Source organism: Trichophyton verrucosum (genome assembly GCF_000151505.1).
Source record: "Trichophyton verrucosum HKI 0517 chromosome Unknown contig01100_1.f1.exp, whole genome shotgun sequence".
Taxonomy (NCBI): domain Eukaryota; kingdom Fungi; phylum Ascomycota; class Eurotiomycetes; order Onygenales; family Arthrodermataceae; genus Trichophyton; species Trichophyton verrucosum.
Window position 1 is genome coordinate 1 of NW_003315167.1, and position 20,100 is coordinate 20,100.

At 40.5% G+C, this 20,100-nt stretch overlaps 6 protein-coding genes across 6 annotated transcripts; 5 read left to right on the forward strand and 1 right to left on the reverse strand.

Annotated features, from left to right (window-relative positions):
* Positions 1–7,173: 7,173 nt before the first annotated feature.
* Positions 7,174–8,092, forward strand: TRV_07702 (uncharacterized protein; the record flags this gene model as incomplete). The annotated part of the gene is made up of 3 exons (XM_003018206.1): positions 7,174–7,277; positions 7,350–7,551; positions 7,619–8,092. Coding segments are annotated over 3 exons (780 nt in total), but the record flags the coding sequence as incomplete, so codon positions are not given.
* Positions 8,093–8,738: 646 nt separating this feature from the next.
* Positions 8,739–9,143, forward strand: TRV_07703 (riboflavin aldehyde-forming enzyme; the record flags this gene model as incomplete). The annotated part of the gene is made up of 1 exon (XM_003018207.1): positions 8,739–9,143. One exon carries the CDS (start codon positions 8,739–8,741, stop codon positions 9,141–9,143), a length of 405 nt encoding a protein of 134 aa, XP_003018253.1.
* A 545-nt stretch (positions 9,144–9,688) lies between these two features.
* On the reverse strand, positions 9,689–11,286 carry TRV_07704 (uncharacterized protein; the record flags this gene model as incomplete). Its single annotated transcript, XM_003018208.1, has 3 exons — positions 9,689–10,691; positions 10,772–10,985; positions 11,064–11,286. 3 exons carry the CDS (start codon positions 11,284–11,286, stop codon positions 9,689–9,691), a joined length of 1,440 nt encoding a protein of 479 aa, XP_003018254.1.
* A 221-nt stretch (positions 11,287–11,507) lies between these two features.
* TRV_07705 (uncharacterized protein) lies at positions 11,508–12,202 on the forward strand (the record flags this gene model as incomplete). The annotated part of the gene is made up of 2 exons (XM_003018209.1): positions 11,508–11,510; positions 11,585–12,202. 2 exons carry the CDS (start codon positions 11,508–11,510, stop codon positions 12,200–12,202), a joined length of 621 nt encoding a protein of 206 aa, XP_003018255.1.
* Positions 12,203–13,343: 1,141 nt separating this feature from the next.
* TRV_07706 (glycerol 3-phosphate dehydrogenase (GfdB), putative) lies at positions 13,344–14,580 on the forward strand (the record flags this gene model as incomplete). The annotated part of the gene is made up of 2 exons (XM_003018210.1): positions 13,344–14,460; positions 14,522–14,580. The coding sequence occupies 2 exons, from the start codon at positions 13,344–13,346 to the stop codon at positions 14,578–14,580; spliced, it is 1,176 nt and encodes a 391-aa protein (XP_003018256.1).
* Positions 14,581–15,188: 608 nt separating this feature from the next.
* On the forward strand, positions 15,189–19,910 carry TRV_07707 (uncharacterized protein; the record flags this gene model as incomplete). The annotated part of the gene is made up of 3 exons (XM_003018211.1): positions 15,189–15,412; positions 15,480–19,749; positions 19,833–19,910. 3 exons carry the CDS (start codon positions 15,189–15,191, stop codon positions 19,908–19,910), a joined length of 4,572 nt encoding a protein of 1,523 aa, XP_003018257.1.
* Positions 19,911–20,100: the final 190 nt, after the last annotated feature.

Sequence of the window (20,100 nt, forward strand, 5' to 3'; positions counted from 1 at the left end):
TAAATAATATTAAATTAAAACTTAATTTAATTAAATAAATATACTAGTTAAGTCTCTATAAAAGAGCTTAATTAAACCAATCTGGACTAGTAATTTGCGTATATTAGGCTATTACTAATTTATACCTTTCTAAATCTTGGAAACTTAGGAGGCTAAATTTTGTTTTTATTATCTTTTCTATATTCAATCTAGATATAAAACTCCTTATAGTCTTTCACTATATAAGAGTTTAATAAAGAATAATAGTAACAATAATAATAATAATATAAATAAAGAACTTAGAGTATAATTATAATACTAAGCTAGATTTAGAACTATAATATTAAAACTAAATACTAAAATATCTTTTTATAACTTAGAGAGTTTATTAATATTTTACTATACCCTAACCTATCTATATAGTACCTTAGTACCTTTTTACTAAAACGCCTTCCTTAAGATACCATCTAGAGAAGTTCTACCTATATAGTATTAATTATTCTATATCTATAATTATAGATACCTAAATAGAGATTCTAACTTATTATTTACCATTAACTACCTCGACGTCTATATATAACTATTGATAAAGGTTATACCTATATATATCCACCATAGTATTACGACCCTAATTAGTAGATATATTATTTAAAAGGAAATTAGATATATATCTTCTACTCTAGGTATTTTAAAAAACTAACTAAAATAATATCTTTTTAGAAAATACGAAGTTAATATATCTACTATAAGTAAAACTACTAGTAACCCTAACTATATTCCAATCTAACTTAAATAATGGATTGCTATTTTAGAAGTAAAAATTAATAAATAGAATTATGAAAATAATATTTAGTAGTATAAAATATAAATTAAAAAATTAGTTAATAAAATATATATTTTAAGAATATATACTAGAGATCTATAAGTATTAGTTAAAATTTAAATACCATATATCTTTAATAGAGAATATAATAAGCTAAAATACTTCTTAAGTAAATATAATATCTACTTAGCTACTAAACTAGGAATTACTAAAATTAAGAAGGTAATTTTTATAAAATCTTACCTATATAATACTATAATTATATAGTTTAAACTAATATTTAAAGACTAAATTAATATCTAAAAAAACCTAAAAATATATATAAATATATTAGGTAGCTATATATAGTTTAAATCTATAATTAGATAATTCTTTAGAGATATAGATTATAAGTAAGCTCTAGAATAAAGGTTAGCTAGCTTATAATAAATAAAAGATATAATATAGTTTATAGTATAATTATAGTAATTATACTAGGAACTTAAGATCTATAATAACGATGGAAAAATAATTATTTTCAAATAAGGGTTTAAATTAAAAATATAATATAAAACCATTATGATAGAATTATTCATAAGTTATACTTCTATAGTTAAAATAGCGATATAAATTAATAATTAATTGTATAACTTATAATATCTATAATAAGGAAAGGTAATCTTTTAGAAAGGAATAAACTAATAAAATATAAGTAAGAGAGATAATTATAAATTAGTACTAATGGAGCTTAATATAACTAAAAAGAGATTCTTTAATAAGAAAAGGAATATATAATACTAAAAATAGAAGTTATATTTCTACTATAAGAAGTTAGAGTACCAAGTAAGATATTATAAGAATAAATAAGGAGATATATAGAAAAGTCTAAATACCACTATTATAGTAAAGTCTAGTAGTATAAATAATATAAAGTACTATAGAACTGAAAAAAAACTTAATATTACTACTATAGTAAGGCTTAGTGGTAATAAGAAATTTAAATATAGAAAGAACTCTAAGTAAAGAGAGTATCCATAAATAATATAACTAAAGCTAATAAGATAAAGTATTATTATTAGATCTAAACTAAATAATAATCTACTTATAGAGAATAAATATTATAAACTACTAAGATATTAATAGAAAAAAATAACTAGTAATTAGTATAATAATTTAATAAAATATAAGTTATAAATACTGGAATAATATTAAAAAGTAACTAGAGTTATAACTCTAGAATAAATAAACTTAGAAGAAGAAACTAAGCTAGAGAAAAGAGAAGTACCTAAGTTTAGTTAGAACGACTTAGACTGGAAAGATATATTATTAATAATTAAGGAATAATAATAGTAAATTAAGAATAGCCTTAAGAAATATATAAATAACTTTAATAAAAAGTACTAGATAGTATATAAATGAAAAGGCCTTTACATTATATATAATATAAAAAAGTAGAGAAAAGTTAGTAATCTAGCTTATTTATACTATAAAGAGTATAATTAGGATTATTATTATAAATATTATATATTTAAAAAAATTTAGAAATATAGAAGGAGACCTTGTTATAATAATTACAAGTAATATCTATAGTATAAGAATAACGAAAAAATCTAGTAAAAATACTATAATAATAAAAAATATATAATATATAGAAAATATTAGAAATAAATTAATAGATAAAATATTAAAATAATAAATATAACGAATATTATACTATATAAAAAATTAGAAATTATATACGAGAATAATAAGCAGAAGGTAAAAATTCTATATTGAAGATATATAATGGAATTTATAAATAATATAGCTATATAATATTAGTTAGAGATAATTGAGTTATTATAAAAGATATTATAAATATAGAAATAATGGAAGTAATAAGAAAATAAGTAGTAATAAAAAGAATCCTTATTAGATAAATCTAAATAAAAGGAAATATATAAATCTATAGAAGAGATTTAAAGAAAAACTTATAATTAATAATACTAAGGTAAATTAGTTAACGAACTAATAAGGAAGAAGTAAAATTTAGCTATAATATATAGAAATTATCTAGTAATAATAGTAAATTTAGTAAAAATATATATATAAGCTCTAATTAATTTAGAAGTTACTGGAAACTTTATCGACTTATAATATACAAATAAATTGGAAATTACTATATAAAAGAAAGAAAAACTATATTAGTTAGAAGAACTTAAAAAAGAGTAAACTAGTATTATAAATAAAGAAACTACTAGTATAAAGGTATATATTAGAGAATAATATAGAGGAACAAAATATTTTAATATAACTAATCTAGAAGAATATAATATTATTTTAGCACTTCTATAATTATAAAAATATAACCTAATAGTAAACTAGAGAAATAATATATTATAACTAGATAGTAGAAAGAGAAGCTACTCCAACTAGAATTTAAATACTTTAGTAGCTATCGATAAAAGTAAGAATAGAGATTATATATTAAGTATAACGCCCTAAGTTAAAAAAAGTATTAAGAAAATTATAAGAGATTAATTACTATAGAGAAAATAAAGAATAGTTTACCTAGAGTAGAATACTACTAAATTAGAAAAGTTATAATAATAAATACTCTAGAAATACTATAATTTAATTAAAGTATTTAGAGAACGAGAATTATTAGAAAGCTTACTAGAATATTAGATATAGAATTCCAAAATACTCCTTAAGAAAAGGATAGAGTCTATATATAACCTAATATATAGATTAATAGAAAAAGAATTAGAAAAATTATAAATATATATAATATATACCAAATAATTAAAAATAATTCAATCGTATTTAAAAATAATTAAAAAGCTCCAATATTTAACAGATAACTTTGCTAGCTCTAGGAGAAAATTAAATTTTCAAACTTTCGACTTATCTAGTAAAATTTATAAGGATAACTTTTTTACAAATTTTTACTATTAAAAATATTATAGTATCTAGATAATAACTAGTTATTAAAATTTAAAAATATATCCCGAGTATATATTCTAAATATATAAGATAATAATTACTAGAATATATAGATTTTTATAGACTTTCTCTATATTCTTTTACTAGTAACTAAGATTATGAAGCTACTTTTACCAATTTTTGAATTATTAAATTAAGTTATTTATTAATATAATAATATTAGAGATTATACTATTTATTTCTATTTTCTACTACTAGTTAATACTCTCTATAATTAGGTACTGGATATTATTAAAGGTATTGACTAGCTAAGACCATAGTTAGAATAATTAAACTTTATAGCTAATATTTTTCATTTTTTATTCATTAAATATATAGATATTAATAAGTATAGCGAGTTTAAAAGTATATTTTAGAATATATAACTACTAATATAAATTATTTATATTTTTTTTCTCTATAACTAATAGTTAGTTATAGTAGCTAAAAGTAAGAATTTTATCTCTTTATTTTTATAATACCAAAATAGTTACTAAAGCTATATTAGCTATATTAATATTTTAAAAATTAGTAGTATTACTTATTATATACTTACTTAGAGTAAATAATACTAGTAAGATTTTATACTTCTTTTTATTTTTAATACTTAGTAATAATAGTAATAAAGTAGCCAAAGTTTAAAAATCAATAAATAAAAGTAAAATTAATAAAATATTAGAAGAAATCTAGCTAGAAATAATATTAAAGCTTATATATACTTTAATTACTAGATTATTAATAAAAGTAATATTATTTATTAATTTATATAGATAAGATAAATTATATTTATTTAATAATAATATAAAGAATAATTAAAGTAGAGTATTAAATTTAAAGTTAAAGATATTTTTTTTAGAAAAGATACTATTTTTATAATTAATAATAAGGGAGTAATTATAGAAAATATATAGTATAATATAATTAACTACTATTTATAAGCTCTTATTAGAGTTAGAGTAATATATTTACATATTCTACTTACTAATAATAATAATAGATTAAATATTCTTAAAGTTAGAGCTATAGATTTTTAATCTAATAGTAGTTTTAGCTTTAATTTAAATAAAGAAAATATATTTAAGATATACTTTTCTCTAAAGAAATAATATAATTAGACCTTATAATATTTTAATCAGTATCTTATATATATTAATATTATAGGGTACTATTAATTAGAGTTTTAGTAAAACTATAATGATTTCTATATCTAGTATTAATATAATTAAGAGGTAGTCTAGTAATAATATTTATAGACTTATCCAATTATTATTTTTATTATTACTATTAAAGAAGTTTTTTTTAATATTTATATTAGATAATTCTATATATATATTATTATGATTTGATAATATATTTTAAATATCTAATATTAAAAGTTATAAATTAATATCTACTAAATTAATTAGTATAAATATAGTTTATAAAATATTAGTAATGGAGTAATTTAATAATAATATTTAAATAAATATTAAATATTTTCTTCTATATTAAGTAATATTCTATTATTAAAATAAAGGAGCTAGTAATACTATCCAGTATATATTTATTCATTATAATAAGTAAATCTACTATTTAATATATATATTAAGGGGGGTCTAACGATAGCTTTATACTTATATCTAATACTATATTAAAACTAGAATTTACTAAAAAGGTAGTAGAGAAGCTTAAAATACTATAAATTTTATTAGTAGTCTATTTTTAATATTTTTTTATACTATAGTATAAATATTATAAGGAAGATATACATAGAGATAATCTATATATTTTATTTAATAATTTAGTAATTCTACTAATTTAACCAATAATAGAAAATTTAATATAGTAATATTATTTTTAGTAAGTTTCAAATTATCAATTATATCTTAAAATATATATTCTAAGAGGCTACTACTAAACTATTATTATAGTTATTATTATTATTATAGTACTTATAATATTCATAATTATTATAATAATCCATATTATAGATATTTTTATAAAATTAATATTAAATTATTTATATATAAGTTATGAAATATATAAATATTATAATTTATATAATTTATATAATAATTATAGTATTTATAATTATTATAAGAATATATATAAATTAATAATTAGTAATAATTATTTAAATAATTAAATAAAGTTTATATAAAAAGTAAATAAATATACTTTATTTAGTATATTATTAATTTAAAAATAAAAATTTATAAGATTCTTTTATTCCAATATATAATAAATAACTTTGCTAATTATAGGAGGAAGTTAAATTTTCCAACTTATCCAGTATTATATTTTTAGTTTAATTTTTCTAATTCTTTTAATTTTATTTTCAAAGATTTTTTTTTGTGAGGGCTTAATTATTCTTTTAATAAGAGCTTAGTCATCCTTTTAATAAGGGCTTAGTTATTCTTTTAATAAAGGCTTAGTTATTCTTTTTTAATAAAGGCTTAATCATCCTTACTAAAGTACTAAAAGAAGCTAGAAAAAAAGCTAAAAAAGAAGCTAAAAAAGAAGCTAAAAAACCTTATTAATAATAATTTTGGTGAGGGCTTAGTCATCCTTGCCAAGCCACTAGATATACACTGTTCTAGTAACCAATTAGAAGCGAGAATTTCAACCAATCAGCTATTTTATAGCTATTTTTCAAGAACCCACAGATTTGAGAATTTCAACCGATTATTTAAACTATTTAAAATACAATAAGTCTTCGCTAACGCTCCGACAATAATAAAGAATAATAAGAATAATAATAATAATAGCTAATAGATCTTTAAGCGAAACAATAAAGAAGATAGTGGCGGCGATATATACTATATTTAATACGCTAGCCAAACGTTGGCTCCAACAATATATCACTTGCACGCTGAGGTAAGCGATAATCTAGTTAACCTTAATAAGAGATTACTAAGTAGAACGATACATATCCCACCCGGAGTATTGTTGAGGACCCTGGCGAGCGATCGAGTTAGGCCCGAGACTATCGACTTTTGCCAACGCTGTCTCCCAGGGATTGGTGAAGTATATAACGCATGCCGCTAACTACGAGGATAGCATGATCGACCGGTACAGGAGCCGATCTCTCGTTACCAGCCTATCTAGATAACTAACATTGGCACCACAAATTGCTGGCCCGTCGAGTTGGGAATGCGAAGAACAACAACAATAATAATGGCGGGATGGAAGGATGGGCTGGTGGCGCGACTCGAGGGCAACTAGGCTGGCTTTCCCAGGTCTTCCCAGCCAGAGGTTTCTAGAGACGTACTGCGTACAGAGAGTCACTACTCCGTACTCCGTACACTGGGAGCCTTCTTCCGAGGAGGCGCATCTTGCGCTGGAACTCGACTTGCGTTGTGCCCGCCTTGCTCTTCGGGCCGGAGCAGAGCAGCGTGGACACTGCAGGGCGTCCATGTCCATGTCCCTGGCTGGCCTCGCCGTCCCAGCCGTCCCAGCCATCATCACTCTGGCTCTCCTCTGGCTCTCCTCTGGCTCTCCTCTGGCTCTCCTCTGGCGCTCTCTCTCCGTCGTCTTTCCCTGGCTGGTTCACGTGAGCGAGCCTGCCCAGCGCCTCTCGGCCCAAAAGGGAAAGGCCGGCGGGAATCTGGGAAGAAGCTTGCAGCAAAGCGGACGGCGCAGGCGGCTTCTGCTGCCCGCCTCTTCCGCGGCTTATCTTCTGCTTCTCCTCCTCCTCCTGCTTCTTGCTGCTGCTTCGGTCTCTCTACCTCACCTTCGCCATCACCTTCGGCTCTCCTGCTTGCACCTCTCTCCCCCTCCGTCTCTCTCTCGCACGCGTTGCTCGCGTTGCTCTTGTTGTCGGCTTGGTAAGTAAGCTCCCCGGCGCTGTGTCTTCCGATGACGTATCCGCCAGATTCCGGATGAGAGGAACAGCCTTCACGCGTTGCTGTGGTGCTTCAATTGGACGCCGTCCAGCCATTCAACTTCATTCTATGCCAGCAGAAATACCCGGACAATATACTGACGAGCGCATTGATAGTATCCTTATCTTCTGCTAGCTATAGATCAAGTCGTCGGACTGGTGGTTCCCCAGTAGCGCAAGTCTCGATTCGTATGTTATTCATCCAGGGACCTTGTCTTTTACATGGCTTTGGCTTGACTGACATGGCTCGCAGTGTTGCATACAGAGTACCTTACTCTACCTTTATAATGGCTGCTATCATATCTCTCAGGGATGTACACGCCGCATCTCACCAGCTAACCAAGCGAAAGAACTGGGCAGCCAGAGAACCCGGGGTTGTCCTGGTTTCTGCATCATCTTCGTTATCGCAGTCGGCGTGCTGTCCACATACCTCTACCGCAGGATGCAACGCCGTAAAGCTGCTGCTGGCACAGCCTAGGGTCTAGCAGCAGGGTCTTGCTGCGATCATTAGCAACTGCAGTGTTCAAAGCCAGATTCACGGATACCCGTACACAACACGCGCACACATGCACAGATTTCCCACCCGACTGGGGCACAATCAACACACGATATACGCTCTCTTTTTCTGTTCTGATGATACTTGATAGATGGTATTCATGCTTCTTGAATAATACGACTGTGGATGGACATTGCTTTTGTTGTTGCCGAAGGGGTTGCTGGGCGATGTGGAAGGCTGGAGTAGCAGCAGAAGAAGCCCGTAGAGTAAAGAGAGTGCCTCAGAGCAACAGAGGGCCGATGTTTTCTTGACAATCTTTTCTGTTGCTGTTGATGCTGTGGATGTCCCCGTCTCGATGATGCGCTTCCCCGGACTTTTCCTTGTGTCCCCGCCTTGGCAGAGGAGCCGGGGAAAGAAAAAGGGGCCTCGAGCTCGCGATGTTTGTTTCATCCTCGTCAACTCCTCTCCCTTCTCGCGCTTCTTGCTTGCCTTTCTTAATATACTACTAGCAATGCAGTCATTCGTTTAGTCCCTCGCTTTTCTCTTTTTGGTTTACTTATCCAACTTCATTCACTCCTTAAAATCATAGTAGCCAGAGGAAAGCGGCAGAGCGCAAAAAAAAAAAAAAAAAAATAATGGACAACTACGCTCCCTCACACCCCGTCTCGCCAATCTCGCAGCCTCCGTCCTCTCCTTCATCTCCTTCAAGCCTCAAACGCTACGAGCTGGGACTCGACCTCTCTGACAAAGCCATTGAGACCGCTGCTCATCCCAAACCAACAGCACCGCATCTCTCGCTCATAGAAGTGCCAAGGCGCAAACCCGTACCACCGCCGAAAGCTGTGTTTGCCGATCAGACAGAGCCTCATGTCGAAGCTCCACCAGCTGGCCAGAGTGGCGGCGGGCTGAAGGGGAAGATAAGAGACCTCTGGCTCTTTAAGCGGAGGATGGTGCTCACCGTCGCTGCGGTGGTAGCTGTTTTGTTGCTGGGGTTGATTATTGGGTTGGCCGTTGGGCTGACCAGGCACAAGTTCGTATAATAGCCGTCCATCGTCTATTTCTCACCACTTCAAGTCTAACATATATACACTGCTTTTATACATGAAGGAGTGCCAATCTACCGCTGCCAACGAATAATGGAGGGCCTTATCGGGGCGACCTTACATACTACGATCCGGCGCTGGGCGCTTGTGGTATAGCCAGTTCACCGTCTCAAGCTGTGTGTGCAGTTTCCAAAAACCTATATGATGCTGCTAGTGTTGGACCAAATCCGAACGCCAACCCATTATGTGGGCTGAAGATTCGGCTCAGGCGCAATAACAAATCTGTAGACGTTACCGTCGTCGATAGATGTGAGTTTGTTAGAGCTATCCTTGGTATTCACGGCCAAATTGCTAACCAGATACGGGTATTGGCCAGGCGTTGGGTGTAAACCGACAGATATCGACGTTTCTAGAGCTGTATTTGAACAGCTTGCCCTTGTTGATCAAGGAAGAGTCGACGTTGAATGGGCCTGGCTTGACAAGACGCCGGTGAACCCTTAGATGTATATGAACAGCTTCCAGGATTACTTTCCATTGTTCTGTTAATAGTCTGGAAACTGGGGGTCGACATCTCTTCTCCATGAGTCCAGACCGCCCTGGATATCGCCAATGAAACGTTTGCCACCTTGACCGAGGCCGAGCTGCTTGAGTATTTTCACTGCAGTCTGAGAGTCGTTGCCCTGGCGGCAAACTACGTGGATAGGGGTTGCGGTATCAGTGTTGATGATACTGGCAGGAACCCATGCCGGAAGCTCCCCATTTGTTGCTTCAGATGATCTAGATGATCTCAAAACTTCCGATATGGGTACGCAAACGCTTCCAGGCAATGCACATATATCATACTGGATCCGTTCGCGTACATCGAGCAGGATACCCTTGTCATTGTTGCTGTGACTGTCAAGCCATATCTTGTAATCTCTAGCACTGAGCCGCTCATTTGGCATCAGACTAGATACTGGGTTGAGCGAGCCACAGAATTGGACATAATCCATGGATCCGTTCTTGAGGGACTCGATGGATATCGATGGTTCTGTTCCGCACGCAGCACAGTTCTGCCGCCGAGGACGCAGCCGAATAGTACGAAACGGAGGGGTGGAATAGGCAGAGAACAGATGGAGAGACGGAACAATGGCTCCAGTGCTCGGCGTGGTGTTCTCAGACATGCTGGTTATCACCCGTATCGTTTCAAGTGCTTGCAGAACTCCCATGATACCCACCACTGGCCCGATAATCCCGCCATCCGCACAGCTTGTGACGCTATCCGCTGGAGGCGGAGTGGGAAACACACACCGGTAACATGGACCTCCTGATTTATCCCCCGGCAAACGGGGAGGATAGTTGAGTATCATCAGCTGTCCTTCTGTTCGCAACGCCGAAGCAGACACGACCGGTTTCCCAAGGACTACTGCAGTGTCTGAGATAAGGTATCGAGTTGCTGGGTTATCGGTGCAGTCTAGTATGACATCAAACAGGGCGAAGATATCTGGTGCGTTTTGCGGTGAGAGCTGAGTTCGATAGGGTATGTAGGTCGGGTGAGGGTTCAGTCTAGCACAGGCACGCCGGAGTATGTCAGTTATGGGTCTCATGAAGAATAGCAGACAGGTATACAGTATCAAACAACTTACTCTTGTAGATACTCGATTGCACTATCAACCTTATACTTGCCTGTATTTCTCGTCCGGTGTAGGACCTGGCGGTGCAGATTTGAGCTCTCAACCTGGTCGCCGTCGATGATGCCCAGCCTTCCAACTCCTGCGCCGGCAAGATATAAAGCTGCTGGACAGCCTAGCCCGCCTGCTCCGACGATGAGCACGGCTGATTTCCGCAGTCGAATCTGGCCTATAGTTATACCGTAGCAGTCGCCTGGTTAGATCTGCTCACCTGGATCTGGCGTGGATGGATTTTACTCAAACTTACCCGGCAGCCCGACCTGCTCGACTATCATCTGTCTTCCGTATCTTCTATATTCATCCTGGAGTAGCGGCCAGTCGGCTGATCTCTCTCTTGTTGCTTCTGGCTGCTGCGGTGCGGGCTGCTTCGTCTCTAGATCTGCGAGCTCCTGCTTCAGCTGGCTGAGCTGCCGCTCTGTAGCAGCTATCTGCGCCTCAAGCTGTCGGCGCAGCTTCTCTCTCTTCTCCATGACGGGGAAATGCAGTCTAGATACTCGGTAAACAGCGTGCTAGACGGCTATCTTGTCGTTCGTCTGTGTAAAAACTACGGGCAGACGAAGATTATCCCACTTCACGGTGCAAACAGAGCAAACATCGACACCCGAAATATTTTTGGTGCTCAAAAAAAAATTGAGGAATTGAATACATTAAATTCTACAACTGAACAAGCCGGATACCAGATCTCATTATTATGGTAGGCCATTCTAGGCTATTCCCTGGGAAAATGGGCGTGCAAGCTGATATATAATGCGTCTACCTGTCTACTAGGCTCCTGTCCGTCCCAGTTCCAAGGCCAAAAAGGCCGTCAAGACCAAGTCGCATCCAGCCGTCGCAAAGGCCAAACCAACGAGCAGCTCGAACGACAGCCTAGCCTCCGAGTTCCCCAGCTCTAAAAAGGACAAACGGCTGATAAAGCACTCCTCGTTCATCTCAAAGATCGAAAAGTCTCGCAAGAAGCCACTGAAGCGACGACGGCCGTCGAAGAAACTGATCGCCAACCTAGACTCTCTTGCCAATGCGCTCCCTGACGCCGGAGACGGTGACGAACCCGTGTCGACACATACTATCGATGGAAACACTCAGGTCAACGTGATTAGGCACAAGAGTCTGAAGCATCGGCCCGGGGCCACGAAGAGGAAGGAGAAGCTTGATCGGATGGAGCGTGACCGGTTTGCGAAGAACATGGGACAGCTGGCTGCGGGAATCAAGACCACTGACACGGATAATACGGCCATGGATGCTCAGCCGTCTGTCGAGAGTGGCGTTGATGCTTCTGCTGCTGCAGGAGGAGACTCCAGCTCTACATCGGCTCGCTGGGCTGCCCTACGAAGCTTCATTTCCCAGACCATGGACCAGAACCCGGAATTCAAGGGCGTCAAATCGTGAAATTTGGCTCAAGTTGTAGAATGAAACGGGAAGAGGGCTAAAAAGAAGAAAAATTCTATCCGGTCAGGTGGTAAACATCACATCCACCCATCATATTGTCTTGCAGACGGCGGCCACGGATCTAGCCGAGATGGAAGAGAGCTGAAGGGGCTGAGAGACGGTGCCCTGCAAGCAAGGGGCGATCAAGGCGACGCCACGAGAAGCTTGGAGGTCGGGTATCCGAGGCATCGGGCTCTGCCAGGGACAGGCGCACAAGGCAGAGAGACAAGGAAGACGGGCCGGCCGAAGGTCGAGGCTGTCGATGCTGAGCAGAGTCTTAAGCCGGTGAAATGTTGATATTGCTATATTGCTTTAATATTGAATGCCTAGCCGGCCGCCTCGGCCCCGTCACAGTCAAAGTCAATCAATGCACAGTCAAAACAGTGAGCCATCGCTGCACCCGAGGTCTCTGGGTTGCCTCAGCGACACAGTTGATGGCGTGGGATAGAGAACCTCCCAGTGTGCAGCACAAGTAGCAACTCCAGTTCAGGGCCAGACAACAGAATGTAAGGCATCAGATAACGCTTGTAGATGGGGCCCTCCTTGCAGGTACCCTGTAGGATGTCGGTAGCCCCCTAAGACCCCCTAAGACCCCCTAAGACCCCCCCAAGACCTCCCGACGCCCCATATAGACCCCACGGCCGCCAGCTAGAGCCCGAGAGGGAGAGGCCGGCCGAGGTCGCGGGGAGCAAAGAAGCGCAAAGAGCGGCAGCTGGCTTTTTTTCTCTGCAGTTTTTTCCCCTTCTGCTGGCCGTTAGTTATCGCCGTCTGCCTGCCTCTCCCTCTCCCTGATGACGTGCAGCTTGCGGTGCATCTTGACTTCTGCTGCTCCCAGGCGCCTCTTAACCCCCCACCACCGCCGCCCCCAAGTCGCCTTTGTCCCAGCAGCCAGCACTCTCGTCCTCACGCAGATTCCAGCATCGACTCGCAGACACACGATGACAAGACTCTCTCCGTACGCAAAGAAGCACAAGGTGACCGTCATCGGGTCGGGGAACTGGTGCGTCGCTGTCCCTGTCGTCCTCCCCTGCTGGAGGCACGCGATATCTCACTCACACGCAGACTGACCAACGATGGCTCTAGGGGCTCCTCGATCTCGAAGATGGTCGCCGAAAACACGGCCGCTAACCCAGATCTGTTCGAGAAGGAGGTGAATATGTGGGTGTACGAGGAGAAGATCGAGATCCCCAAGTCGTCGAGGCACTACAGCGAGTCCTCGCCTCTGTGCAAGGGCGAGCAGAACCTGACGGAGGTCATCAACCAACTGCACGAGAACATCAAGTACCTGCCAGACATCACTCTGCCCGACAACCTGCGCGCCAACCCGTCCCTGGTCGACTCGGTCAAGGATTCCTCCATACTGGTCTTCAATCTGCCCCATCAGTTTATCAACGGGGTCTGCAAGAGCCTCAAGGGCCATATCCTTCCCTACGCCCGTGGAATATCCTGCATAAAGGGGGTGCATGTCGACGAGGAGGGCGTCAGCCTGTTCTCGGAGAGCATTGGCAAGCAGCTGGGCATCTACTGCGGTGCCTTGTCGGGAGCCAATATCGCCTCCGAGGTTGCAAAGGAGCTCTACTCCGAGACCACAGTTGCCTATGACCCCCCTCACATGGACTCCAAGGCGCCCACGCCGCTCAACGGGTCGCCGTCTTCTTCTGCCGTCGACCTGGCCGAGTTCAAGCACAAGGATAGCTCGGGGAAGCTTTCCAAAGTCAACCTACGCCCCATGCCTTCTGACTTCCCACCGGTAGACCATTCTCTGTTGAAGACCCTCTTCCACCGGCCTTACTTCCATGTCAGAGTCGTCCATGATGTTGCCGGTGTCTCCCTCGGTGGTGCATTGAAGAACATAGTCGCTCTCGCTGCTGGATACGTCGACGGTCTCGGTTGGGGAGACAATGCCAAAGCAGCTGTCATGAGAGTCGGTTTGCTGGAGATGGTGAAGTTCGGCACTACCTTTTTCAAACACTCTGTCAACGCTGAGACCTTCACAGTTGAGTCCGCCGGCGTTGCCGACCTGATCACCTCCTGCAGCGGAGGCCGTAACTTCAGATGCGCCAAGTACAGTGTCGAACGCAAGCTGCCTATTGAGGAGGTAGAGAAGCAGGAGTTGAACGGACAGAAGCTGCAGGGCACTCTGACGGCCGTGGAAGTCAACAACTTTCTGAAGAAACAGGGACTCGAGGATGAATATCCTCTGTTCACTGCTGTCTACCGTATGATACTCTAAAGCCAATCCCCTAGTAACCATGTTGTTCTTTGCTAACTCTTGAACAGATATCTTGAAGGGAGAGGCCAAAGTTGAAGATATCCCTGGTCTCATCGAACCGAAATAGACGCCTTTGGCATTCTATTCAACACCCACTACCACTACCTTTTTAACTTGCGTCAGAAGACGAAAAAGATTAAGAGTATATCTTCCATCGAGGAGGCAGGGAAGAGCAATCCCTATTACTTACCATACCTTACATCTCGATTCTGCATACTACTATCCGGTGGTCAACGGAGCTTGGGGGGATAAACTAGTTGATATACATATATGCATTAGTTACTTACGATCCTGTGAACGAAATGAGATCCAAATAAAAACAGCCAAGTAGTTAAATAACAACTAATATAGACATCTAATAAACGTCCACGGCCTACCTAATATATATATATATATATACACGCATCCTTGCCGTCGCCAGCTCGCCTCGCCGCTTCGCCGCCCCCACTGCTTGCCTTTGCCTTGGAAGAAAGGAATGACATCAGCGTGCATGGCAGCGGCCAACCTTGGAACATCTCACTCCCTCGCTTCCTCCCAGCTCCTTGTCCAACCCGAAATGCCGCAGGCGTCGGCAGCGGTATACAGATATAAATACGCTGCTGGAAGCTGCTCCAAGCATGCGTCGACTGCGGTAGTTCGCTAACAAGTTTAACTCGCTGGGTTATACCGACAGCCATGGACTCGAATAACCAAGAGCTGGTGTACGTGGTGCACCTGAACGACAATGGCTCCCCGGACGCCCATCACAGCTACGTCAACCTGCCCCCGCCGACGACTCCGGCGTACAGTCTCCGCCTGCAGTTCGAGGGCAGCAGTCCGCTGTGTCGATACGGGAGCCTATGGGTGAATATCCCTCCTGCAGGCGAGGAGTTTCAGCGGGACAAGTACCGCGAGTACAAGTACGTTGCTAACTTATGCCATACATAACTAGTTACGGAGTACTAGATACTAACAGCTGGTTGACAGGCTGAAGCCGGACTTCAACAAAGACATCCACGTTGATATTCCCATCGCTATCTCTGGTGCTTTCGATTACTACTTCACTTACCGCCAGCTACCCAAGCTCTTTGGGCCGGGGTCTGGCTCTGATGCTGGGAAGGAGACCCGGTCTGAGACGTACTATCTCAATGTCCGCCCGGCCATCACTCTCAAGGGCAAAGCCCTGCCGCTAGAATCGCTATCTATATTTTCTGTGGTGTCCAAGTTCATGGGGGAGTATCCAACAGACTGGAACAAACACTTGCGTGGGATTGGAGAGAGGGGGTACAATGTTGTCCATTTTACTCCTCTTGTGAAGCGAGGGGCTTCAAACTCGCCGTATAGCCTTTACGACCAACTCGAGTTTGAAGAATGTTTCTCCAATGGACAGAAGGATGTGGCTGAGATGACGGCGAAGATGGAGAAGGACTATGGGCTTCTGGCGCTGACGGATGTTGTTTGGAACCATGTTGCACATAACAGCCAACTCCTTGAAGACCACCCAGAGGTAGGGTATAATATCAAGAATGCTCCGTGGCTTGAAGCTGCATTAGAACTAGACACGGCTTTATTGCAGTATGGAAATGACCTTGCGAAGCTGGGATTGCCTACAGAATTCAAGACAGAGGATGATATCTTGGTAGTGCTATGCAGAGCACGGGAAAACGTCATTGACAAGATAAAGCTCTGGGAGTTTTATGCTATTGATGTTGAAAGAGACGCTGCGGCAGCACTAAAATCGTGGGAATCAGACAATTATGAGGATGCTGAGCTTGGAAATGCAGAAGAGATTCGAGGATGGTCAATGGAGAAGAAGGCAAAGTTCCTTCGTCAGAAAGGGGTGACAAATGCCAACCGAGTTCTAGGACGATATGATCGGAAAGCGGACCCAAATATAACCGCTTCTTTCCTTGCAGCCATGTTTGGAAGACATACTGAGTCCAAGGCTGATGCATCGACTGTCAAGGCTGAACTCCGAAAGCTTCTTGATGCTGTTAACCTTCCCTTGTTCAAGGAATTTGACAAGGATGTCATAACTATTCTTGACCAGCTCTTTGGCCGGATAAAATACCTTCGAGTTGATGAACATGGCCCAAAGATGGGGCCTGTGAGCAATGAAAGCCCGCTTATAGAGACTTATTTCACCAGGCTTCCTTCGAGTGGTAAGAGAGACCCCAGGTTGCTTGCTCTGGCGAACAATGGGTGGGTATGGAATGCGGATGCGATGAAAGACAATGCTGGTCCGGACTCTCGTGCATATCTGTTGCGAGAGGTTATTGTCTGGGGCGACTGTGTCAAGTTGAACTATGGAGCATCGCGAGATGATAATCCTTTTCTATGGGACTATATGGCGGATTACTCCAAGTTAATGGCCAAGTACTTCATGGGCTTCCGCATTGATAACTGCCATTCAACCCCCATTCCGGTAGCCGAATATCTCCTTGACGAAGCTAGAAGAGTGCGGCCCAATCTAGTCATTTTCGCAGAGCTCTTTACCGGATCTGAGCAGACCGATTATGTATTTGCTAAAAGACTTGGTCTGACAGGGCTGATTCGCGAGGCTATGCAGGCTTGGAGTGCTGGCGAACTTAGTCGACTCGTTCATCGTCATGGAGGACGGCCAATTGGTAGCTTTGAGGCAGATCTGTTATCTCACAGTGACCATCGGGAATCCAACCAGATCGTTAGGCAGCTGCAATATACGCCTCTAAATGCCCTTTTCATGGACTGTACGCACGACAATCAAATGCCTGCTCAGAAACGTGAAGCGAGAGATACCCTCCCTAACGCTGCATTGGTTGCCATGTGTTCGTCTGCAATCGGGAGTGTGATGGGATATGATGAGATTTACCCCAAACACGTCGACTTGGTAAATGAGACACGCCTGTATTCGTCTGCTTCCTCTGACGGTGAAGTGAAGTCTAGGACAGGTGAAGGAGGTATCGGCGGAATAAAAAGGCTACTGAACGAACTTCACACCAGCATGGCTGTAGATTGTTATGATGAAACCCATATTCACCATGAAGGCCAGTATATAACGGTCCATCGCGTCCAGCCACACACAAGGAAGGGTGTTTTGCTCATTGCCCATACCGCTTTCTCTGGCTCCAAGGATGAACACAATCTGGATCCGATTGTTCTGTCCGGAACAAATGCTAAGATGATAGGTGCCTGGAAATTGGAGATCATTTCCTCCAACCGCGATGCAGATACGAACAAAAGGTTTATCAACGGACTTCATAGCAAGGTTTCCGATATTGAAGAAGTCAGCATTGAGAACGATGGTAATAACACTATTATTCGTGTACCAGCAGGCCTTGTCCCTGGGTCTATTGCACTCCTGGAGACCTGGTTGCCAGAAACAAATCTGCTGAAAGATCTGAGTACTTTCATTACGTCTGACGCCGAAGCTGCGTTCAAGTCCCTAGATCCTGTCGATTTAAACTTCGTTCTGTACAAATGCAATCCTGAAGAAAGAGACATAAGCCATGGCTCGGATGGGGTGTATGACATTCCAAACTTTGGCCCACTAGTATACGCCGGGCTCCAGGGATGGTGGAGTGTTCTTGAGGGAGTTATTCGAAATAACGACGTGGGTCATCCTATATGCGATAACCTTCGGAACGGACAGTGGGCTCTCGACTTTATCGTCCGCAGAATGCACAAAGCGGCTTCGAATGAAGGATACGGACGACTGAAGGAACCGGCGGAATGGCTTCAGGGTCGTTTTGATGCCATCAGAAAGCTACCTTCCTTTTTGTTGCCGCGCTGTTTCGCCATCGTTGTCAAAACGGCGTATGAAGCCGCTTTAGCCCGAGGTATCCAGCTCCTTGGTGTTACTATTGAGCATGGTAAGGATATCATTCATGAACTTGCAATGGTTAGCATACAGCAAGTAGGCTTCGTCAATTCCGCATCACTGTACCCAACCAAGCGTGTACCTTGTCTCGCCGCTGGTCTGCCTCACTTCTCAACAGACTGGGCCAGATGCTGGGGAAGGGATGTTTTTATCTCTTTGCGTGGCCTCCTCTTGTGTACAGGAAGATTTGACGAAGCGAAAGAGCATATCCTTGCATTCGCGAGCGTGTTGAAGCATGGGCTCATGCCTAACCTGCTTTCAGACGGAAAGGCACCGCGATATAATGCCCGTGATGCGGTATGGTTCTTCCTGCAGGCTATCCAAGACTATACCAAGATTGTGCCAGATGGAATCCTGGTATTGAATGAGAAAGTCCGTCGTCGATTCTTGCCATATGACGATACATGGTTCTCCCATGACGATAGCCGTGCATATAGTGAAACCTCAACTGTGGCTGAAATTATCCAGGAGATATTTCAACGCCATGCTTCGGGTATCTCATTCCGTGAGTACAACGCAGGTCCTAACCTTGATATGCAGATGAAGAATGAGGGTTTCCAGGTTGATATTCGTGTTGACTGGGAAACTGGTCTGGTATTCGGAGGAAACCAATGGAATTGTGGTACATGGATGGATAAGATGGGCGAAAGTACCAAGAGCGGAAATAAGGGTCATCCAGGAACTCCTCGGGACGGTGCAGCTATTGAAATCAGTGGACTGCTCTATAGCACTCTCTCATGGTTGTCGACTCTCGCAGATAAAGGGAAATTCCCATTTAAAGGCGTTGAAGTTGGCTCTGGAAAATCAATTTCCTATGCAGAATGGGCTGCGAAGATTAAGTCCAACTTTGAGAGGTGCTATTACATCCCCGAAAACCAGGTTGACGATAGCAAATACGACGTCGATAGCAAGATCGTTCATCGACGCGGTATTTATAAAGATCTCTATCGATCCGGTAAGCCATATGAGGATTATCAGTTCCGACCCAACTTTGCTGTTGCCATGACTGTTGCCCCCGAATTATTCACGCTGGAGAAAGCACTCCGTACGCTCGAATTGGCCGATAGCGTCCTCCGTGGACCCATGGGTATGGCGACGCTGGATCCCAAGGATCTCAACTACAACCCATATTATGTGAATTCTGAAGATTCCACCAACTTCGCAACTTCAAAGGGAAGAAACTACCACCAAGGACCAGAATGGCTGTGGCCCACTGGGTACTTCCTGAGGGCCTTGATGAAGTTTGTCCTGATGCGACGGGACAGTCCCCAGGACCACACGGATATATTCCAGCAACTTACAAATCGGCTGGAAGAATGCAAAAAGGCACTTCGCACTAGCCCTTGGAGGGGGCTGACCGAACTGACAAATAAGAATGGCGAGTTGTGTGCAGACTCGGTGAGTTGTTGCTTTCTCTGCCCCTGATTAGCCCCTTTTCTCCCCCGGGTTAATAGCACTAACTGATCTGATTAAACACCTAGTCTCCAACCCAAGCATGGTCTGCCTCGTGCTTGATTGACCTCTACTACGATGCATCGCAGTTGAGGAAGCTGGAATGATAAATAAACTAGAGAAATGTTCTCAGCGTTACGGAGTATCTAGCGTAGGATAATCACAAGAGTCGTTGCCTATTCCTCGCCTTCATCCTTGCTCATGCAAAACGACGTCATCGCCTTGTAGATCCCTGGCAACCCCGATGGGTCACATGACTGGTTATCTTAGGTTTAAGGTTTGGGACAAGATATTTGG